The sequence below is a fragment of the Aristolochia californica genome, unplaced genomic scaffold, assembly GCF_029961685.1.
Source record: "Aristolochia californica isolate CCGP_79_NKW_82.1479 unplaced genomic scaffold, dmAriCali1.0.hap1 SCAF_5, whole genome shotgun sequence".
NCBI lineage: Eukaryota > Viridiplantae > Streptophyta > Magnoliopsida > Piperales > Aristolochiaceae > Aristolochia > Aristolochia californica.
This window is the reverse complement of record NW_027182214.1, coordinates 43962440-43985472: the sequence shown is the minus strand read 5'-3', so window position 1 is coordinate 43985472 and position 23033 is coordinate 43962440. Positions and strand designations below refer to the sequence as shown.

Below are 23033 nucleotides of genomic sequence, written 5' to 3'. Positions count from 1 at the left end.
TTGGCGGAGGTTTGGCATCGTTACCACTGTTAGTGTTCTCACCAAGACAATCCACATTTCAGATGGGAGTGGCCTCGTCGGGGAACTAGTGATTTTTTTCAAATTAAATTGGTGGAAATTTTATGGTCTCCAATCCTTGTTTGAAAACTTGTTCTGGATTTAATTACATCTTATTCCTGGTACTTCAACCTGAATAAAATGAAGGATTGTTATTTCCTTCCGCGTTTCTCTAAACATGGCCGGATTGGCGTCAATTTCGTTTTCAGATGAAGACAGGATATGGAGTCAGTTCTGATGAGCAGTGTGCCCCAAGAAGGCTGTCAAAGGGGATGAGCTCATCTTCAACTCTACCAGTTGGAGCTTTTTTCTACGGTATGAGCTAAAATAAGTGACATCTGATTGGCTCAACGAGGAGCCAGACTTGAAAAACTGCAGCAATTTAATCTAATCTTCTTTCCTTGACAGAGATCAGTTTTGATACAATCGTTTCCGCTTGTAGAATGCGCTTTTAGTTCAGACTTGATTAGAGCAGCCGCTACTTTGACCAGATGACTACTACTTCATGCTTTTGTAATTTGTTTCTCAAACATGCATGATTTCGATCATTTTTTAAGCAAGTTAGTTGTTATTTTCAGTGCATCTGAAGCAGTATTTCAATGGACAAAATGGGTGCGGAAGGGTCTTTATAGTATGTCAAACAAACATTCTAGTTTCTAAAAGCTAAACTGAGCCTTCGGCGAAGCAGAAATGCTCGACACAGTTACGTACCACAGCCGTCGCAAGAAGAAAAGATTTCCAGATGACGGAAGAGACGGCCACTTCCGAATTTTGGGGACCTTATGTCTGCTTCCGGGCTCCTTCTTAGCCTCCTTCTACCCACTTCATTCAAAGATGGTCAAGGGGAAATTTCGACACGAGGAAGATGGCTAAGACTGGAGGAAACCCAAGAGGATTACTGCATTATTTTTTTCTCACTCTCAAAGTTGAAAGCTTGCCGATGCAATGGATATTTTTCAGATTTGAGATTTCTCACCAACTTCATCTAATACACATAAGTCAGTGAAGAAAGTTTCTTTAAATATTAAAAAAGAAAAAACAAAGGCTGCGGTTCTTGGTATGGACCTCTTTTAAATACCTCTCTGCGTGTTCTCAGGTACTACCAAGCTAGTCTTGAGTTTGTAATTGTAATTTGAAGCTTGAGCTCCGAAACCCGCTGCATTCCAATGGCTCTTGTCTCTCCCACACCTGACAGCTCAACAATCCCTCAGGCTGAGAATGAGAAGAGCCAGGTCGTTCGTCCCATGGCTAAGTTTCCTCCTTCTGCCTGGGGCCATTACTTTGTCGACCTCGTACAAGATGAAGAGGTAAAGAGAGTTACTTTAGAATTCCTGTCATCAGCCTTTTCTTACAGCTATCAGTCGACCCTCAATCTAACTTTCCTATGTGTTCCACCTCTTCTTCCTTTGATGTATATTTCTTCATAGAAGTTTTCTGTGTATGTCTGAATCTCTCTTGTATATACGTGCAGAAGCTGGATCAATGGACGAAAAGGGCGGAAGTGCTGAAGGAAGAAGTGAAGGAAATGTTAAAACTCGCCCAGGGGTCCCCAGAAGAAATCTACTTGTTGGACGCTGTCTATCGGCTTGGATTAGACTACCAATTCGAGAAGGAAATCGATGATGCACTGCACCGAATTCACACCACAAATTCTCTCGATGTTGATGCCGATGATCTATACTCTGTAGCCACTCAATTTCGAGTATTAAGAGAAGGAGGCTACAAGGCTTCTGCAGGTAAAACTAGTGATCTTCATGTTCCTATTGCATTGATCCCGTTTCACGTCCTTGCTATATTATTCACACAAAAAAAAAACATGCTTGGATGGATGTGATACAACAGATGTGTTTAGGAAGTTCATGGATGAAGAGGGAAAATTCAAACAAAGCTTGACTTCGGATGTGAAGGGACTGTTAAGTTTGCACGAAGCAGCATTCCTTAGCGTTCAAGGGGAAGACATATTAGACGAAGCCATTGCTTTCACTTCCGAGCACTTGAAATCTGCCCTCCCAAGTACGGATCCATCACTTGCCAAACAGGTTGCGCGAGCCATCAAGATACCAACTCACAGGCGACTACCAAGGTTAAACGCAAGATACTTCATCTCACTTTACGAAGAGCTCAACACCTGTGACGCCGTGCTGCTTGAATATGCCAAGTTGGATTACAATCTAGTTCAGGCTGTCCATCAGAGAGAGATAAAGACCATCTCAAAGTAAGTTTTACTCGAATGAAAACGTAAATTATAATATATCCATTTAAATTGTGACATACTTGTCATGTTTGACCGACATAAACTGCTCTAATTAAACCATGCAGGTGGTGGAAGGACCAAGAACTAGCAGAAAAGTGCTTTTATGCAAGAAATCGGGTAGTAGAGTGCTACTTTTGGATCATGAGCGTGACTTTTGATCCCCGTTACTCCCGATCGAGGGTTTTTGCCACCAAAATCTTAGGCCTGATATCATTGATTGATGATACCTACGATGCATACGGTGTCTACGAAGAACTCAAGCTCTTCACAGATGCAGTCGAGAGGTATGCGTGCATTAATTTCGATGAACACCGATTAATCTTGTGAGTTATAAATGGACCATGTTTAAAAGGAACGAAATCCCCTGTACTTGCAGATGGAATGTAGAGGCTGCAGAGACGCTGCCCGAGTACATGAGACCTCTTTTCCGTGAGCTGATTAATTACACCAAGGAATTTCACGACGAGATTGCTCCAGAAGGACTCTCCTACCAGATTGACTACATGATCGAAGCGGTAGGTCCTTTCCTTGTAAACACTTGTCAAGTATATTTACGAAAAATAATTGTTCACAGCAACAATATGCATGAGTTAAAGCAGAACTAATGTTTGCTTGGCATTCCAGATGAAGGATCTATGCAAGGCCTTCTTCATTGAAACAGAATGGTATGTCAAAGAATATCAACCAGGAACAGAAGAGCATATGAACGTTTCGTTCACCAGCTGTGGTTATCGAACCATCTTCCTCCTCTCTATGGTTGGAATGGGGGAAGTCTCCAGTGATATTTTTGAGTGGTTGAAAGCCCAACCTAGGATCACCATGGCTGCTGCAGAGATCTGTAGGTTCATTGATGACATAGTCACCGGCAAGGTAATTCATTATACCGACGCAATTTTGACGCCAGATTGATGCTTAAATTAGAAGGGAGTGCTTATGAATGGTTTTGTTTGATATTGCAGTTCGAGCAGCAGAGAGGGCACGTAGAGTCGACAGTGGAGTGCTTCATGAGGGAGCGTGGACTGTCGGAAAAGGAGGTTGTCGATCTATTCAGACAGTACTACAAAGTTGCATGGAAAGACATCAATGAAGGCTGCTTCAAGCCCACTCCTTATGCGGCCAAGCTCATCACTCGTCCTGTCAATCTCGCCCGAGTGATGGAGGTCTTGTACGAGGACAACCAGGATGGGTACACTTTCTCCCATGGCCGCACCAAAGCCATGATCGCCTCCCTCGTTGTCGACCCTGTTCCACTCTAAATTCTTTGCGAAAGAGAGTGTTTTATGTGTGGTTGCTTCGACCCTAGGCATTTGTAACTCTTGTCTTTAATTTACATTCAGCCACACACCAACAATTGATCCTATTGGGTGTCTTGTAGAAAGACAAGAACATGGGTTTGTTGATATGTGGAATTCAGAGCAGGTTTCGCCTATCTTATTTAAGTTCATCTTTTTATTCAACAATCTTTCGAGGGTGAAAAAGCAAAATTCGTGCTGCAATCTTTCGAGAGGATTGCGCTTTCCTAACCCATGCAAGCAGAGGAAAATTGGGGCTAAAGCAGAGTGGCTGGAATTCTTGAACCTCTGCTATAATGCCATGTTGAACTCTAGTTCATTATAGTGTTTATAAATATTACATCATGTTTATAATGTTTATAAAATAATAGTATGTGTCCTCCCCACATAGATATGTAAAAAACGATCATAATACCTTTACACTATCGATAATCGGGTAAACGGGTATATAATAGGTATTACCCGATTTAGTTCCATTTAATAAATAGATAAACCTATAAATGGTTAAAATTACCCGATTACATATATAAGTAAGATTTTTATTCTATATTATCCATTCCGTTTAATGAACAACTGCTAATCAGATAATATTAACATTGTTCAGCAATGGGTGAAGAGGATTAAAGAGCTAAAGAGAAGTGTGAAGATGTTGCAACATGATGCTAAGGGATTTCACTTCCATTAAATGGATTTGATACAAAAATTATCTAGCAAGATGACCTCCATCTTGTTGCACTCTACTTCAAGCTATTCAGACGACGACACCCTTCTTCTCGTTTTCCCTTTAAAGTTCTATTGCAAAGTTGGTATGTGGGATTAGAGCTACTCTTTATGTTGTCAATCGTATCTTGCGCTACTTGAAATCTTCCACTTTATCAAGGCAACTTCAATTCTAACTTGTGAACCAACATAAAGACGAAAATAAGATTTCAATTCGTGTTGTTTTGCTATTCACATTGTCTGGCTTAAATAGCCATTTTACAGATTGTAATAGTCTACACATGGAAAGTTTGAGAATGATTACAGGGATTACAAGATATTCTTGAGACTGGATTAGCACATCGGCATGCTGATCTTAAGACTGATCATGAGGGATTTCAATGATCTTGGCTTCTAGCTTTTCCTTGATAAAGTGTCTGTCAACCTCAACGTGTTTAGTTATATCATGATGGACTGGGTTTTGATATCACATGTTGTCTTACTATCAAAATATAATTTCATATGACTTGTCTGTTCAATGTGTAGTTCTTGTATCAGATTTTTTATCCATAATAATTCACATATTGCCTTAGTCATTCCCCTGTATTTGGCTTCACTTGACGATCTAGCCACCACCTCTTGTTTCTTATTTCTCCAAGTGACCAAACTTCCACCTGCAAATGTAAAGTATCCAGATGTAGATCGTTGATCCTCTATTGACCCCGCCCAATCAGCATCGGTATAACCTTTAATTTTCAAGTCATCTCCCTTTTTAAATAAAATTCCTTTCCCTGGAGATGATTTCAAGTAGCACAAGATACAGTTGATGACATTCATATGTTCTTCACTTGGAGAGTGCATAAATTGGCTAACCGCACTTAGTACATAAGTTAAATCTGGTCTAGTATGTGCAAGATACATTAACCTCCCGACTAGTCTCTAATAATGTTCCATGTTAGCAGGGACTTGATCTGAATGTGTTCTTAGATTCAGATTTTCTTCCATGGGAGTACTGACAGGACTACATGTTGTCATACCAGTTTCCTTCAACAAATTCAAATCATATTTTTGTTGAGATGGAAAAATTCCTTCCTTCGATCTTGACACTTCAATGCCAAGAAAATATTTTAAGTAGCCAAGATCTTTCATCTCAAACTCTCTGGCAATATGACTTTGCAATGCTTTCTTTTCTTCTGGATCATTCCCAGTTACGATCATATCATCAACATACACAATAAGACCTGTGATTGCTTCCTTATTAGATTTCAGGAAGAGAGTATGATCTAAATTGCTTTGCTTGTATCTAATAGACTTCATAAAATTGGTGAACCTTCCAAACCATTCCCTCGGGGACTGCTTCAAACCATATAGGGACTTCCTCAGTTTACATACTTGTTTGCATAATTTGGTTTGCGTAATATATCCAAGAGGTAATTCCATATATACTTTTTCGAGGTGATCTCTATGCAAAAATTGCATTTTTAACATCAAACTGATTTAAGAGCCAGTCAAGATTCATAGTCAGAGATAGTAGAATTCGAACGGTATTGATCTTGGCCACTGGTGCAAATGTCTTCATGAAATCAATCCTGTAGGTTTGAGTATATCCTTTGGCAAAAAAATCTTGATTTGAATATTTCAATGGTGTTATCGGCTTTATATTTAACGGTAAACGCCCACCTACATCCAACTGGTGTCTTTCCTATAGGAAAATCAACCACTTCCCATGTTGAATTCTTTTGGGGGGACCTCATTTATTCATTCATAGCTTCTTTCCACTTAGGATCTTTCAAAACTTCTTGCACACTATTAGGAATAGATGTAGCAGAGAATTGATTCACAAATACTTTATTTTTCTTTGACAATTTATGGTAAAACATAAAATTATGCAGGGGATACTGAGATTTAGAGATGAGAAGATGTTCATAATTAACTCTGGGTTTTCCTCTTGTAGTTCGATGAAGTAGAACTCTTAGTTGAGTTTCAGAACTTACTGGAGGCACAAACATGGACTCGAACTCAGAAACCAATTGATCAACTAGTACATTATGAAGGGGGAAATAGTTGGTTAATATTCTGGTTGCACCACTTCCATCTGCTTTTGACTATTTCCATCCTGTGAATCATGCTCATTTGTATCATTTTTATGTTCACTGTTGTAATCTGAATACTCACCACTTGTAGTATCCAAGTTGTCCGAATGATAATTAAGGGTATACAATTCAATCCTATGCTTCCCCTGAATTGAAGACTCGGGAGTAGAATAATACATGTTATCTTCGTGAAATACTACATCAAGAGTGACATACAATTTGCGAGAAGGAGGATGATAACAGCGATAGCCTTTCTGATGTTGAGCATAACCAACAAAGACACACTTGAGAGTTGTTCCAATTTATTTATCAATGGCTTGTGAAGATGAACGAAGGCTACACACCCAAAAACTCTAGGTGGCAGATTTGGCACAATAGGTGAACTTATGGCTTCATGAAGAACACTCAAGGGGGTCTGAAATTGTAACACACTCGAGCGTATTCGGTTGATAAGATAAGTTGCAATTGTGATGACTTCACCCCAGTAACTAGCCGACATATGAGCTTCAAACAAGGAAGAATGAATAACCTCAAAAAGGTAACGGTTCTTTTGCTCTGCAACCCCATTTTGCTAAAGGGTGTACAAACAAGTAGTTTGATGAGTAATACCATTATCATCTAGATATTCTTTCAAACTTTAATTAACAAAATCTCTACCATTGTCATTGCGGAGAGTTTGTATTGTAGAATGATACTGAGTGGCTATCATTCTGTGAAATTGTTTGAACAATGAACTAACTTCACTTTTTTATTTCATTAAACAAATCCAAGTCATACGGGTGTGATCATCAATACAAGAAACAAACCACCGTTTATCACTAAGAGAGGCTATATTTACTAGACTCATACATAAGAGTGGATAATCATAAAGGGTGTTGGACTTCTATTCATGCTTATTTGAAATAGAACATGATGCTTTAGCCAAATCACATACATCACACTTTAATTCATAAACAGATAATCTAGTAAAGTTTTGGAAACAATTTCTTTAAATAACCAAAGGATGAGTGACCCAACCGTTTATGCCATAACCAAATTTCAGAATCTGCGAACTTATTCACGGAGAATGCTTGAGCTAACTGATGAGAACTCTCTGGCATCAGATCAAGGTAATAGAGCTTCCCCCTTCTAATACCATAACCAATTGTCTTCCGAGTTTGAATGTCGTTAAAAACACAAAGGTTAGACCAAAAAACCACAATACAATGCAAAGTGAGAGTTATTTGAGCCATTGATAATAAATTATGATTGAACATTGGAACAACGAATACAGAATCAAGACTCAGATTTTCAATGAGGGTGATGGAAGCTTCTCCAATAACATGAGAGGGAGTACTATTTGTTGTCGATACAATATGTTGTTCAGAAGATTTCAGAAATTGAATATGATGATTGTCAAAGGTCATATGATCAGTCGTACCAAAATCAATTATCTATTCACTATTTCTATTAGGAGCAGAAGTATTAAGAACCTTACCAAATGTAGCAATTAAAATGGATGCATCATCAGTCGTGTTAGAGGTGAAAAGTTCTGTTACTGCAACTGAAGCATGATTATTTGGTTTAGAGTTCCATTTGAGAGGTGCTTGGGTATGATCCCACCATTATGGATACCCAATAAGTTCATAACATAGTGACTTTGGTACCCAGTCTCACCACAATAAGTACAGATACGCTGTGATTTTGCTATTCCAATATCATATTTGTGATTCTAAGATCCTGATGCCCAATTTTGATCAATGATAGGACCAGTTGGTCAACCTATTTTAGGCTTAGCTCAACGTGACACCATTGCTGATGACTCAACGCGATCAACTTCATCATTTAAAGTGGTTTTGTGAACACAGTCACGATGTATGTAAGAATAGGCTTCTTCAAGATCTAATATAGGTCCTATCTAAGAATCTTGCCTCAGATTTGTTCGAATTCTGCATCCAATCCATTTAAGAAAATGTGTACACGCAATCTTTCAACGTATTTTCTATAGGTGATAACATCATCAAGATCTTTCATTATAATCCTGTCACGACGATCAAGTTCTTTGAAATTTTCCACAATCACCATAATACGTTGATAGGGGGTGACCAGTCTATTTGGTAGAAAAAACCCTCTGATTCAATTAAAAAAGTTGCAATTCATCTGACCCATCATAGAAAACGTTGGCTAGAGTATTCCAGATTTCATGCACGGTGCGTAGTCAAATATATCGCTTCATAATATCTAGTGACATAAAAGTTAGCAACCACCCCTTGACCTTTTGATTTCCAACATACCACTTCGTATAGGAAGAATCAGTTTCATGAGGGATTGATATTTTTTCCATTATATATTTAAGCTTCTCACATCCTGCAATTTGCATCTCCATGATCTGGGACCATACATCGTAGTTAACTTCCGTAAGAATAACGTTGGTTGTAAAACTAGAGTTTTCATATTGAAGATGAATAATCGGTGTTGAATCATTCGACGTGATGCAAGAAGATCGACGGTGATCAGAATAAAATAAAACACCCAAAGAATTGGTCTGGTTTGCTTCCTACCACTGGATTGACCCAGTTTGGGTCTTTGATTTTGGTCCGGTTCGAGACCAGGTCCGGTCTGTTTCCTTTCGCTGGGTTAACCCAATTTTGGGTCTCTGATTCTGGTCTGGTCCGAGAACTGGTCCGGTCTGTTTCCTGCCGCTAGGTTGACCCGGTTTGGATTTTGGTCTGGTCAGAGTCCATATCGCTCGGCAAGAAAAGTAACAAAATAGTACCTAAGTTAAGATCAAAAAATTAAATCGCGATTGCAGGTGCCTTCTTCTTCTCCATCGTGACACTGGTACAGGTCGTTGAAAGGCCAAACGGTGGTTCGACTGTGTTCGTCGGTGACTTTGAAAAGTTTTGTCGGAGTTCGGGTGACGACGGTTCTATTTAACCGACGACCGAGAGGAAAGAAGGACCGCAAGTACCTTCTTCTACTCTGTTGAGACACTGGTACATGTCATTGGAAGGCCGAGCAGTGGTTCGTCGACGACTTTTAGAAGTTCTGCCAGCTTGAGTGACGACGGTTCTGTTTATAGCGACGACCGAGAGGAAAGAAGGATCATAGGTACGTTCTTCTTCTCCGTTGTGCCACTAGTGCAAGTCGCTGGAAGACCAAGCAGTGGTTCGGTTGTGGTTCGTCGGTGACTTTTGAAAGTTCCTCCAGAGTAGGGTGACGACGGTGCTTATCACAGTGACGACCGAGATGATTATGGGAGCATTGTTGAACATTGTTATTCACAGCGATTACAGATTAGAAAATAGAGAGTTGTTGCTCTATTCTTCAGCGACTGGAATGAGAAGGAAAAGGATTCTCATGCTCTGATACCAAGATTTCAATTCGTGTTGTATTTCTATTCACATCGTATTGCTTAAATAGTCATTTTACATATTGTAATAATCTATACATAGAAAGTTTGAGAGTAATTATAGGGATTACAAGATATTCTAACAAGGAAAGAATATATATTTTGTATAAGGGAAGAAATCTCAACACGTAATGGGTCTTTTAAGTTTGGATAAAACATCATTTTTAAGCACGAAAGACGAAGGTAGCAATTTTGGGATTGTTTAATTTCATAAAAGGAATCGAGGAAGAACGGGCTTTGAGAGAGATATCCGATCGAGTTTACTGATAGAGATAATGAAGATAAGGATAAGAGAAGTTGAGATTGTCTCAACTTGTAACTCTATAATTAACAGTATCAATGAATGTAAATCATCGAGTTATTTATTTATCTCATTCTATATGGTATCAGAGACGATGAGTACAAACCACTTATTGCTACTATCAATGGTCTTGACATGCCAATTTCTTTTAATGAGTTGCATGAAAAACTCATCAACAAAAGAAGTCTCGCTACGTATCCAACAAGCTCACTCCTCTCCACTTCCGGCCTCTACAAATCCTGCCAGAGCTCACTCCAATTCTGGCAAGTCCAATAATCGTAATCATCGACAGCAAGGGGCACCCTCATCCCCCCATAGCCAGGTACTACCTCAGGTCTCCACAACATCGTCACTCCAGATGGTTGATCTCAACCTCGACCCTATCTCGATCGTTGCCAGTTGTGTCGGGAAAAAGGACACAATGTCCTGTCTTTCAACAGATGCAACAGTCTCTGCCACCTTCCTAGGCTCCTCGCACCACCTTTAATTGGAAACCTTGCCCTTCAATGTCATGGCAACCACAAGCTCATCTTGCAACCACTACCGCTCCTATTGATTCTCCTTGGCTTTTGGATAGAAGAGCATCGCACCATGTCACCACCGACTTGAGTAATCTCTCTTCATACTCCTTATGACGGTACTAACGACATTATGATTGGTGAAGGCACAAATCTTCCTATTACTCACACCGGTTACAAATCTCTATCTACACGCTCTTGTACATTTTAATTAAATAATGTTCTTTGTGTTTCCACCAGGCAAAAGAATCTTATTTCTATTTCTAAATTTTGTCAAAATAATCATACTTCCATTGAATTCTTACCCCGAAGGATCTTCGTACGGGGGCAACACTTTTATAGGGTCGAACTAAGGATGGTGCGAACGAATGGTCATCGTCCCAAGTCCAGTCTCTACTAATAATTGCTTTCTCAAGTGTCAAAACCACTTCGTTTGCATGGCATCATCGTCTAGGTCATCCATAGTCTCCAATTCTTCGGCACATTGTCTCCACTTTTCAGTTAGACTTAGCATACCCTCTAAATTTTAATTTTACTTGCAATTCTTGTCAATACAATAAAATTCACAAATTACCATTTTCTCAATTCACACTTGTCTCTTCTTCCCCTCTTGATATTATATTCTCGGATGTCCGAACCTCTCCAATTTATTTTATTGATAATTTTAAGTATTATGTCATTTTTGTTAATCATTTTACAAAGTCTAAATGGTTTTACCCACTCAAACAAAAATCACACGTACTTGATACATTTATCCGATTTAAATCTATAGTTGAAAATTTCTTTTGTAAATGGATTAAGACACTCTATTCTGATAATGGGGGAGAATATAAAGCAATATCCTCTTTTTAGGCAACCAATGATATCTCTCATCTTACATCTCCTCCTCATACACCTGAACACAATGGATATTTTAAACGACGACATAATCAAATAGTCGAAATAGGTTTGTCTCTTCTTTCTAATGCCTCCATACCCCTCTCTTACTGATCATATGCCTTCTCCACTGTTGTCTATCTCATCAACCGGCTTCCAACACCCACACTCAGTCTTCTTTCACCCTATGCCAAATTTTTGTCAACCCTCCTAACTATTCTAAACTATGTAGTTTTGGTTGTCTTTGTTATCCGTGGCTCCGACCATACTCCTCTCACAAACTCACTCCACGTTCTTCTCCGTGTGTTTTTCTAGGGTATTCTACTACTCAAAGTGTCTATCTATATCTTGACCCCAATACCTCTCGTCTTTGTGTCGCGTCATGTTTAATTCGTTGAGTTTATCTTCCCCTTCACTTCACTTCCGTGGCATCTTGATTGCCCTCGTCTGACACACTCTCCCCCAGCTACTGGCACATCATCCACAACTTCGATCATTGCGCCCTCTATCAGCCCTGTTCACGATCCCACACCTCAACCCTCTCATCACCACACCCCACTCTAAACCACATTCCCACATCGGCCAAACCACACCCATCATCCCTACCTGTTGTCTCACCTCCCCTTGTTATTGTTTCCAGACCCAAGAACAACATTTACAAACTCATCCAAAAACTAAACCTCACAACCCAAGTTCTTGCATCTGCCAACCGTGAACCACAACTGTAAATGTTGAATTTATGAAAAAGTGAAATACTTCATTGACATCAATAACATGTTGTAATCAAAGTACATGAACCTCTATTTATAATAGAGGAAGGTAGTATAGTCCAATTACAATAAAACTACCTTTGTCCCAATTACAACCAAACTATAACACTTAAAGATAAGTCCTAACATAATTAAATAACTCAATATAGATAAAAGACGAACATAACTCAAACTAAAACTCTTATTTGACGTAACCATAAGATAAGGTACTTTTGTGAGTCCTTCTTGATCTTCCAACTGATGTGATAAGGATGTCGGCTCATGGTAATCATTGTGGGTCCTACTTCTTATGGGTTTGGGCCCATCTTATGGGTCTTCCTTGCTTGTGTGGCCCATCTGATAATAATCTTAGATATGTGGGCCTTCCTTGGTCGTGTAGGTTTGAGCTTCTCTTCTAACACTCCCCCTCAAGTTGGGGGTGAGAGAACAACATGAACTCCCAGCTTGCTGTAAATGATGTATAGAATATTTTTGTGTAAAATGGCACATATTCCAATATGCCTTCATCTTCCAACTTTCCCCCTCATGTTGTTGCGTCTTTTCATGAGGCTCTGCTAGCATAACATAAGTGAGAGTAAAAATCACTTCTAGTCGGTAAGCCATTGCTTCAGACTCTAGTCCTAATGTTGGATGTAGGGCACCGTCTTCTATCGGTAGTGTGTCTATCGGCATTGTTCTGAAGTGTCCACCACCGTGTCCCTCCACAGGACAACGACTCTCAAGTGGTAGGAGTCATAAAAGCCATTACAAGTGGGAAGGGGGGCGAATAACATAGATGTAATAATAAGTTCCTCCGTCATGGTTTCCCAACCATGATATTTTTTGACAGGGTATCCTCCGCCATGGTTTCCCAACCGTGATATTTTTTTTTTTACAGGGCCCATCTTTGTTTCCCAACCATGATATTTTTTTATAGGGTATCCTTCGCCATGGTTTCCCAACCGTGATATTTTTTGACGAGGTAAAATAAATGAGGAAATGAGGTCACCTCTTCTTCAATAATAATGTCCCCAAACAGACATAATAGCAGTTGCTGTATATAACATGACCATCTTCCAACACATATAACATGAACCAAATTATAAACTTTGTAAAAGAACCCATGAAATAATCCGATATAAACATTTCTTCTTAGATGCACATGCTTCATCTTTTGTGCTCCCCCTTTCTTGAATATTTTGGTCACATAAACTTATTCACAACATATGAAATAAAATACATATTTCTTGTACTTCTTCCCCTCAGGTTGGGAGATAATTGCAATGATCCCAACTTGAACCAAATATCATAGATGTAGAAATAAGCCAAAATAATAGAGAAGTATAAATAATCCCTTAAACCTGTGAGAAGTGAGATATTTTCCTAATATATCAACTCAAAAAGTGACTTAAAATAATGGGCATAAATTCGGATTTTTCAATACAACAGAATATCAGCATGACCTTTGATTCTTCCAATGAGAATATATCTTTAAATATAGATCAGATTGACATGAAATTTTCTCCATATGAAACTAGACTTAAATAAATTTCATCAAAGTATAAATCCTCTTCATAAAATATAATTATCAAAAGATAAATAATCTGATAGATTTCGGTCTCTGTCATCTGGCCGAACTTAGTACTGTTTCTCCTTTTTTTCCAAAAGGACCATCGACTCTTCCAAGAATAATATCTATTTATAAAAAAATCATACCGAGAATTGGTTGAATAGGTAATTAATTAAAATTACTTATCTTTCTTTTGATATATAATTCTCCATATAAAGTCTCTTTCTTGATAGCATAAAATACCTCGGAAGTTGAAGCTTTCTGCTGCCGCTTGAACCTTTTTTTCAATCTGACCTTTGCTGCTTCAAATATCAATTTCTCTTTGTAGATAACTCAGATAAAAAATTGGTTGAATAGGTAAAAGAATAGACTTACATATATTTCTTTTGATATATATTTATCCATATAAAGTCTAGTTCTTGATATAAAAAAATATTTCGAAATCTGAAGATTGTTGTTGCTGCTTGAACCTTTTTGAAATCTGACCTTTGCTCATTCAAATATAGACTTCTCTCCATAGATAACTCCAATTGGAAGAAATCAATTTTTTTTGGAAAGTGCACTCAAATATCTTTCCGTCAATATATAATTTTAAATATGAAAAAACTCCGTATAGAGGTAAAAACGCATAGAAAACTATGGGTAAAGGGACTGAAAAAAATAACTACAAACCTAGACTTAGGGTTTAGGGTTTAGAGAAAAGGATCACATTACCTCCGTGAGTTGACCAAATCAACTCACAAAACCTGCTCTGATATCATGTTGAATTTATGAAAAAGTGAAATATTTCATTGACATCAATAACTTGTTGTAATCAGAGTACATGAACCTCTATTTATAATAGAGGAAGGTAGTAGAGTCCAATTACAATAAAACTACCCTTGTCCCAATTACACCCAAACTCTAACACTTAAAGATAAATCCTAACATAATTAAATAACTCAATATAGATAAAAGACAAACATAACTCAAACTAAAACTCTTCTTTGACGTGACCATAAGATTGTCAGAGGTGGTTCCAATCCACCTCTCTTGAGTAGGTTAGCTTTCCGCACTTAAACGACTAGTCTTTTAGGTTGCATTGGCCAGCCTCTTGACATATTATCAGAGTTGGGCACGCTATGTCCCGCGTTCGAATCCCATGAGAGGCGATCAAAAATGGGCGGGGAGAGTGTCAGAGTGGTTTCGCCCACTCTTGTAGGTGGTAGCTTTCCATACCTAACAAATCGGTCTTTTGGGTATATTGGCTAGCCGTTGTCATGGTATCAGAGATAAGATACTTTTGTGAGTCCTTGATCTTCCAACTTATGTGATAAGGATGTCAGCTCATGGTAATCATTGTGGGTCCTACTTCTTATGGGCTTAGGCCCATCTTGTGGGCCTTCCTTGTTCGTGTGGCCCATCTTATAATAATCTTAGATATGTGGGCCTTCCTTGGTCGTATAGGTTTGAGTTTCTCTTCCAACAGTAACTCAAACTCTCACCAATCCCAAATGGCGTCAGGCTATGTCTGATGAGTATGATGCTCTTGTTCGGAATGGTACATGAGAATTTGTTCTCTCATATCCCTCTGAGAATCTGGTTTGTTGTAAATAGATTTTTCATATTAAATATCTTTCTGATAGCTCCATTGATAGGTACAATGCTCGTTTAGTTGCCAAAGGGTTTCACCAGCTCCCTGGAGTTGATTATAATGAAATATTTAATTATGTTATCAAACCTACCACTATTCGCATTATTCTTAGCCTTAGAGTAAATCGTGGTTGGTCGCTTCGACAACTTGATGTTAATAATATTTTTCTCCAAGGCACTCTATCTGAGAATGTCTTTATGACACAACCACCAGGTTTTATTAATCGTGATAATTCAAATTATGTCTGCAAACTTCGCAAGCCCCTCTACGATCTCAAACAAACACCTCGTGCTTGGTATCATGAGTTGCGCTAGTTTCTCATTACCTTGGGTTTCACCAACTCTCATGCAAACTCATATCTATTTATCTCTCACACAAGTTCAGTTGTGTTGTATATTCTTGTCTATGTTGATGACATCATTATTAAAGGAAACAATGATCAAGCTACGGCGACGTTCGTCCGTCTACTTGCTCGAAGATTCTCACTCAAGGATTTTGGCTCCTTGGCTTATTTTCTCGGTATTGAAGTTGTTCTTCATTCTCAAGGCCAACTTTTGTCTCAACCCTGGTATAACTCTGATATCCTTGCTCGCACTCGCATGACCAATGCAAAGTCTGTCGCTACACCGCTTGCCACATCATCTACACTCACACTTCAATCTGGCACGACGCTCTCTAATGCATCTAAATATAGAACTGTTGTTGGGAGTCTACAATATTTGTCTCTTACTCGTCCGGACATTACTTATGTGGTAAATAAGTTAACTCAGTTTATACATTGCCCTACTACTGATCACCGGGATGTTGTCAAGAGTTTGTTACGATATCTCTGTGGGACTCTGGATCATGGTATCATCTTACATCAATAATCTTTCTTGTCCCTTCATGCATTCTCTGATGCTGATTGGGCAGGTAACAAGGATGATTTCACTTCAACTGGTGCCTATATTGTTTACCTAGGTCGCAATCCTATCTCCTGGAGTTCTAAGAAGCAATGAACTGTGGCTCGATCCTCTACCGAGGTGGAATATCATTTTGTTGCTCTCTTCTCACTGACCTTGGTGTTTTTCTTTCGCAACAACCGGTCCTTTATTGTGACAATATCAGGGTTATATATTTATGCTCCAATCCATTCTTTTACTCATACATGAAACATGTAGTTTTGGATTACCACTTCATTCGAGCACACATTCAGAGTGGTGCTCTTCAGGTGACTCATGTCTCCTCTACTGATTAATTAGTAGATGCTCTCACCAAACCGCTTCCCCGAACACACTTCCTCTTCTTGAAGACCAATATTGGAATCTCCTCTCTGAGCTTCATCTTGCAGGGCATGATAGAGATAAACAAGATAAAGATAAGAGAAGTTAAGATTGTCTCAACTTGTAACTCTACAATCACGTAAATCTCATAAAGATAATCATTATAATGTAAAACCTTATCATTTTGTAACTTATAAATATCAGTATCAATGAATGTAAAACATCGGGTTATTTATTTATTTCATTCTATATCCACTATTAGAAGGAAGCTGTATGATTTCTCATCCCAGTATTTTCATAAAAAAAACATGGCCAACTTTAGCTAATCTCTGCTCTCACGATAGTTTGATGCATCAAAATTGATTTGTATTCCAGGTTAAATCTTTATCTAGAGCCTATTAACGAAGCAGAATGGCACAATTGGCACACTCCGAGGTTAGAGGAATGTCTCTCTCCATTACCTATATCACGTCAACTCACCTTTTCCTTGTCACTCTTTATGGCCAGGAAGTAAATGACCCAAGCGAGCCTTGGAACATCTCATCTTCCCTTCCGTGAAGTCTCGGGGGGAGGGAATGCCTTTCGGATTCTAGAGAGTCAAATTCTTTCTCTGTTTCTTTGTATTCAAATTTTCAACCCTCGTTTAGTCTCAGGAGACCGATACTTCCTTGGTTCTTACGTGAACTTAACGTTTAACTCGCTTTCTTCTGCCTTTAAATGGCAGTGCCTGTCTTTTAGGCTGCAACTTACATTTCTACGGGGAAAACAAAAAAAAAAACGATGGACGACAAAACCAGGCCGTTTATCTGCCTCTGTTTCCTTCTTTTTCTTTTGTCCTCAAAATGCCATGTTTCTCGAGCAGCTGAGACCATGAGTCTCGGCGAATCCCTCATCGGAAAGCAGACCCTGATTTCGAAAGGCGGCAACTTCGAATTGGGTTTCTTCAAACCCGGTCCCTCCCCGAAGTACTACCTGGCGATTTGGTACAAAAAGGTCTCGAAACAGACGGCAGTTTGGGTGGCAAACAGAGAAACGCCGCTCTCCGACGACACGCCCCAAGCGAGAATAGCAGAAGATGGCAATCTGGTCATCCTCGATCAATCGAAAGGACCAGTTTGGTCAACCAATTCTTCCTTAATCGGCGCAAATTCTACTGTTGTGGAGCTTCTTGATTCTGGGAATCTTGTCTTAAGGCATAGATCAAATTCGACTGCTATTTTTTGGCAGAGCTTTGATCATCCGACTGATACTTGGCTTCCAGGAGGTTGGCTGGGCTTCGACAAACGCACTGGAGAAACTCAATTTCTGACATCCTGGAAAAGTTCGGAAGACCCTGCTCCTGGGCCTTTTTCTCTCGAAGTAGACCCAAATGGTACCAGTCAATATTTCATTCGCTGGAACAGGACCCTGCAGTATTGGACAAGTGGACTATGGAATGGCCAAATTTTTAGCTTAGTCCCAAAGATGCGATCCACTTATATCTACAACTACAGCATTGAAACGACGGACAAGGGTAATTACTTCACCTACAACGTCTACGACCCTTCATTAATTACTCGGTTTGTGATGGATTCAACGGGTCAGGTCAAGCTATTCACCTGGGTCGAGAATAATCAGCAGTGGAATTTGTTTTGGTCACAACCCAGAGCTCAATGTGATGTTCTTTCCCTCTGCGGACCTTTCGGTATCTGTAACGCTGATGGCTTGCCCCCCTGTGGCTGCGCTCAAGGATTCGAACCTACATCTCCCAATGACTGGAATTTGAGCGACTGGTCAGGTGGGTGTGCGAGAAAATCTCTTCTTAATTGTGACGACAAAGATGGCTTTTCGTTGCTCACTGCCATGGGACCACCTGCCAATGGTCAGTTGGTGTTAGCGGTCAGCAGAGAGGAGTGCGAATTTGCTTGTCGGAGTGATTGTTCTTGCACTGCCTTTTCTTTTTCAAATGGGTGTTCTGTATGGAAAGGAGATTTACTGAATCTGCAGAACCTCTCTGAAGGCGGTCCAGGAGCTATAGATCTCTCTCTCCGTCTTGCAGAGCCGGATGTAAGTTAGTCCGAAAATAGTAGCACATGGGGTTTGCTTGTTAGGGCTATTGTCGGTCCTGTGGTAGGGATTGCAGCTATACTGGGTATTGTCTGATAGACATAAAGATAAATATAAAGATAATGATAGATATAAAGATAATGAATTAAAGACAAACTCAAATTCTATTGTGTTGAAATTTCTTACCTTATACGAATAAATATATTCTTTCTTTTTCAGTACATACTTTTTAACTCCCTATAATTTGAAATTGTGTAATCCCCGTAATCACTCTTAAACTCTCCATGTATAGTCTCTAAAATGGTTATTTAAGTCATTGATGTAAATAACAAAATATGATAGAAATTGAAGTCTTTTTCTCGGAAAGATCTTGGCTACTTAAAATACTTTCTTGGTATTGAAGTGTCGAGATCGAATGAAGGAATTTTTCTATCTCAATGAAAATATGCTTTGGATTTGTTGAAGGAAATTGGTATGACAACATGTAGTCCTGTCAGTACTCCCATGGAAGAAAATCTAAAACTGGGAACACACTCAGATCAAGTCCCTCCTAACAAGGAACGTTATCAGTGACTAGTCGGGAGGTTAATGTATCTTACACATACCAGACCAGATTTAGCTTATATACTAAGTGTGGTTAGTCAATTTATGCACTCCCCAAGTGAAAAACATATGAATGTCGTTAACCATATCTTGCGCTACTTGAAATCATCTCCAAGGAAATGAATTTTATTTAGAAAAGGAGGCGACTTGAAAATTGAAGGATATACCAGTGCCGATTGGGCTGGGTCAATAGATGATCGACGATCTACATCTGGATATTTTACATTTGTAGGTGGAAATTTGGTAAGAAACAAATATATTATTACTATAATTAACTAAATATATAAAATTTTCACATAAATACTAGTTAATCAAAATAATATATTATCATTATAGCTAGTCTAAGAATAGTTTATCATATTACTAAATATTTTATAATAATTATTATTATTATTAACTAAACTTACTAAGAAGATGTTTTTTTTTAAATAATCATATTATTTTTTATTTTTAAAAATTTGGAATGAAGTGAAACCTCATACTTTAAATATAGATTTTACTTGTGTACTACTATGATATGGGCTTGGTCAAAAGTTGAAGCCATAATATTGATCCCTTCAACAAAATGACTTCTACTAAATCACCTTGGTGTCCAATTATGACCATAAGAACTACCTTGACCGACGTATAGACTAAGAGTGTATTCAAGACTAAGAAGAAAATGGAGTTGAAATATCCCTCACTTAAACCACTAAAACAAATTATTGAATATAATATTTATTAAACTATTTAAAATATTAAATTAAAAATAAATTTATTAATTAATGAAATTTTGTTTTATTTTCATTTATTAAATTTTGAATATATTGATAAAATAATATATTTATTTTTTATTACTGTTTTAAATTAGTGATTTAAGAGTAGTCAATTATTCTTGTTTAATGATTCATTTTTTATGTTAAAATATATCTTATGATATTAATAAATTTATTTATTTATTTATTATATTCGCTTTTGTTATTTTTTTTACTTTTTATTTATTTATTTTATAATTAATCAGTGCACGGTTAATTTTCACACATAATTATTGTATTAATGTACAATAAATTGCAATAATTAATTAATATAATAATTTTATTTAATTAATCAGTATATTAATATATTTTAATTCTACGGTAAACTACTTATTAGTGTAATAATTATGTTTTTATGGTTAATTTGGTGTTTAGGTATATATGTTCTATTTAAGTATATTATTACAAGTTACTCATTCTTTCTTTCTTTTTTATATATTTCTCAGTTTGAGACACTAACACTAGAAATTGTTTTCCAGTGTACATGAATTTGTCCACTCTAACACCAAATTTGAAGTTAAAGTTCATGTAAATGATTCAAATGAACTTGAACTTGAACTTAAAGTTCAAGTTCATGTTGACACAAATATTGACTAACCCCCCATAATGATGTCATTTTTTATTATAAAATATCCCATTTGATATCACAATGATATCATTAAAAAAATGTACTTCTTTGAGGAGTCTAGGTGACTTTAGAATTTCAAAGTTAATGGAGCAACTACGATTTTTATACACATTTTAAATAAAATTAAATATATTATTACTATAATTAACTAAATATATAAAATTTTCACATAAATACTAGTTAATAAAAATAATATATTATCATTATAGCTAGTCTAAGAATATTTTATCATATTACTAAATATTTTATAATAATAATAATAACTATTATTAACTAAACTTACTAAGAAGATGTTATATTTTTAAAAATAATCATATTATTTTTTATTTTTTTAAAATTTGGAATGAAGTGAAACCTCATACTTTCAATATAGATTTTACTTGCGTACTACTATTGATATGGACTTGGTCAAAAGTTGAAGCCATAATAGTGATCCCTTCAACAAAATGACTTATACAAAATCACCTTGGTGGCCAATTATGACCATAAGAACTACCTTGACCGACATATAGGGCGAGTTAGTCCAAAATTAAGCATAGATAAATTATGTGTGCATTACTTCGTTCATTAGATTAGGCCGTTAGTGGTGAATGAGCGTCTCTTCATTTGAATCACGCTAGGTAATCTTCTCAGGCAAAAATCGGAGAATCGTGTTTTAGGCCTATTTTACAATTCATTCACATGAAGCGTCGCGCGGGATGTGTCGTTCCCTCCCCCGGCGAAATTTTTTCCCTCATTTCGCTCTATTCTCCCTCTCTTTGCTCTCCCGCTCTTTTCTCCCTCTCGGCTTCTTCTCCCTTCTCCCTCTCTTGCCTCCCTCTTCTGCTCTCTTCTCCCTCTCGGCTTCTTCTCCCTCTTCGGCCTTCCTCCCCCGAATTTTTTTCCTCTAACTTCTCCCTCTCGGCCTCCCTCTCTTCTCCCCCTTGGCATACCATCGGAGCGCTGCCTCCGCCTCCGTCGCTGTTGCCTATTGGCCCGCCGTTCTCCCGCCATTATCAGCGTCGTGAGGAAGATGATGCTGTGATTTAATTTTTTCTAAGTTAGGAAAAACTAAACCAGCATTATAACTTTATTATATTTATTTTGTAAAATAATCCATCTTTTTTTATTAATAAAATAATTATTTTATTTATTTAGTATAATCATTTTGTAATTACTGTATTAAATTAGTGATTTAATAGTCGTAATTAAAATATTATTAAAGCAAACATTTGATCAATTATTTTTGTTTAATTATCCCATTTCTATAATTAATTAAACTAATGAAATAAATTATTAACTAATAATACGTAAAAATATATATTATGTTATTGATAAAATAATATATTTATTTTTATTACTTTAATTAAATTAGTGATTTTTAATGTTAAAAAATATCTTATGTTATTTAAAATTTATTTATTTATTTATTATATTCTCTTCTATTATTTTTATTATTATTTTTTAATTTATTCTTGTCACACATAATTATTATATTAATTTATTATAAACTGTAATCATTAATTCATATAATATAATATTTCATTATTTAGTATATTAATATATTTTAATACTACACATTAAATCACTTATAAGTGTAGTAACCATGTCTATTTTTGTTAATTATCTGTTTAGGTATATGTTCTATTTAAGTATATTATAAAAAGTTACTCATTCTCTTGTTTATATCATATTTTTCAATTTGGGGCACTAACACTGGAATTTGTTTTCCAGTGCACTTCAACTCGTCTACACTCATACCCAAGGATGAGTTGAAGTTGAATCAATTCATTTAAAATGAATTAAAGTTTAACTTCTTTTCAAGTTCATTGTGGACCAACCCCATAAGCGTGTATTCACTTAGTTTGGTAATGAAACTGCTTAGAAAAGATGACTTTGACATTGAACCTAAAATTTTAGATCTATCGTCAAAAGTTGAACCCTTGATAGTGATTCCTTCAACAAAATGACTTTGAACAACTCAATCACCTTCATGGCCACTCAACAAAACTACCTTGATTGACATGTTGAGTAATTTAGTCCAATTTGTACTTCAAGTGGAACCAAATATATGCACCAAATAGAAGAAAAAAATAATAATTCCAAAAAACATGTTTAAGTGTCCAAAAACCTTTTACATCAATTCTTAAAGTCAATGCATGAGCTGTGCCTTTGTGGCCTCATGCAATTAAGGTAAACTAATTTGGAAATTTTGAACAATATATTTAACTCAAATGGAGTTGAAATATCCCTCACTATATCACCTTAGAATTCAATCTAATTAATGA

General features: G+C 37.1%; 2 protein-coding genes across 2 annotated transcripts; both read left to right on the top strand.

Moving 5' to 3' along the window:
• Nucleotides 1–1223: 1223 nt before the first annotated feature.
• On the top strand, nt 1224–3567 carry LOC137965413 (terpene synthase 1-like). Its single transcript, XM_068811701.1, has 7 exons — nt 1224–1364; nt 1529–1793; nt 1900–2272; nt 2377–2595; nt 2688–2826; nt 2936–3181; nt 3271–3567. The coding sequence occupies exons 1-7, from the start codon at nt 1224–1226 to the stop codon at nt 3565–3567; spliced, it is 1680 nt and encodes a 559-aa protein (XP_068667802.1).
• A 13908-nt stretch (nt 3568–17475) lies between these two features.
• Nucleotides 17476–18750, top strand: LOC137965412 (G-type lectin S-receptor-like serine/threonine-protein kinase At2g19130). The gene has a single exon (XM_068811700.1). It carries the CDS (start codon nt 17476–17478, stop codon nt 18748–18750), a length of 1275 nt encoding a protein of 424 aa, XP_068667801.1.
• The last annotated feature ends 4283 nt before the right edge of the window (nt 18751–23033 follow it).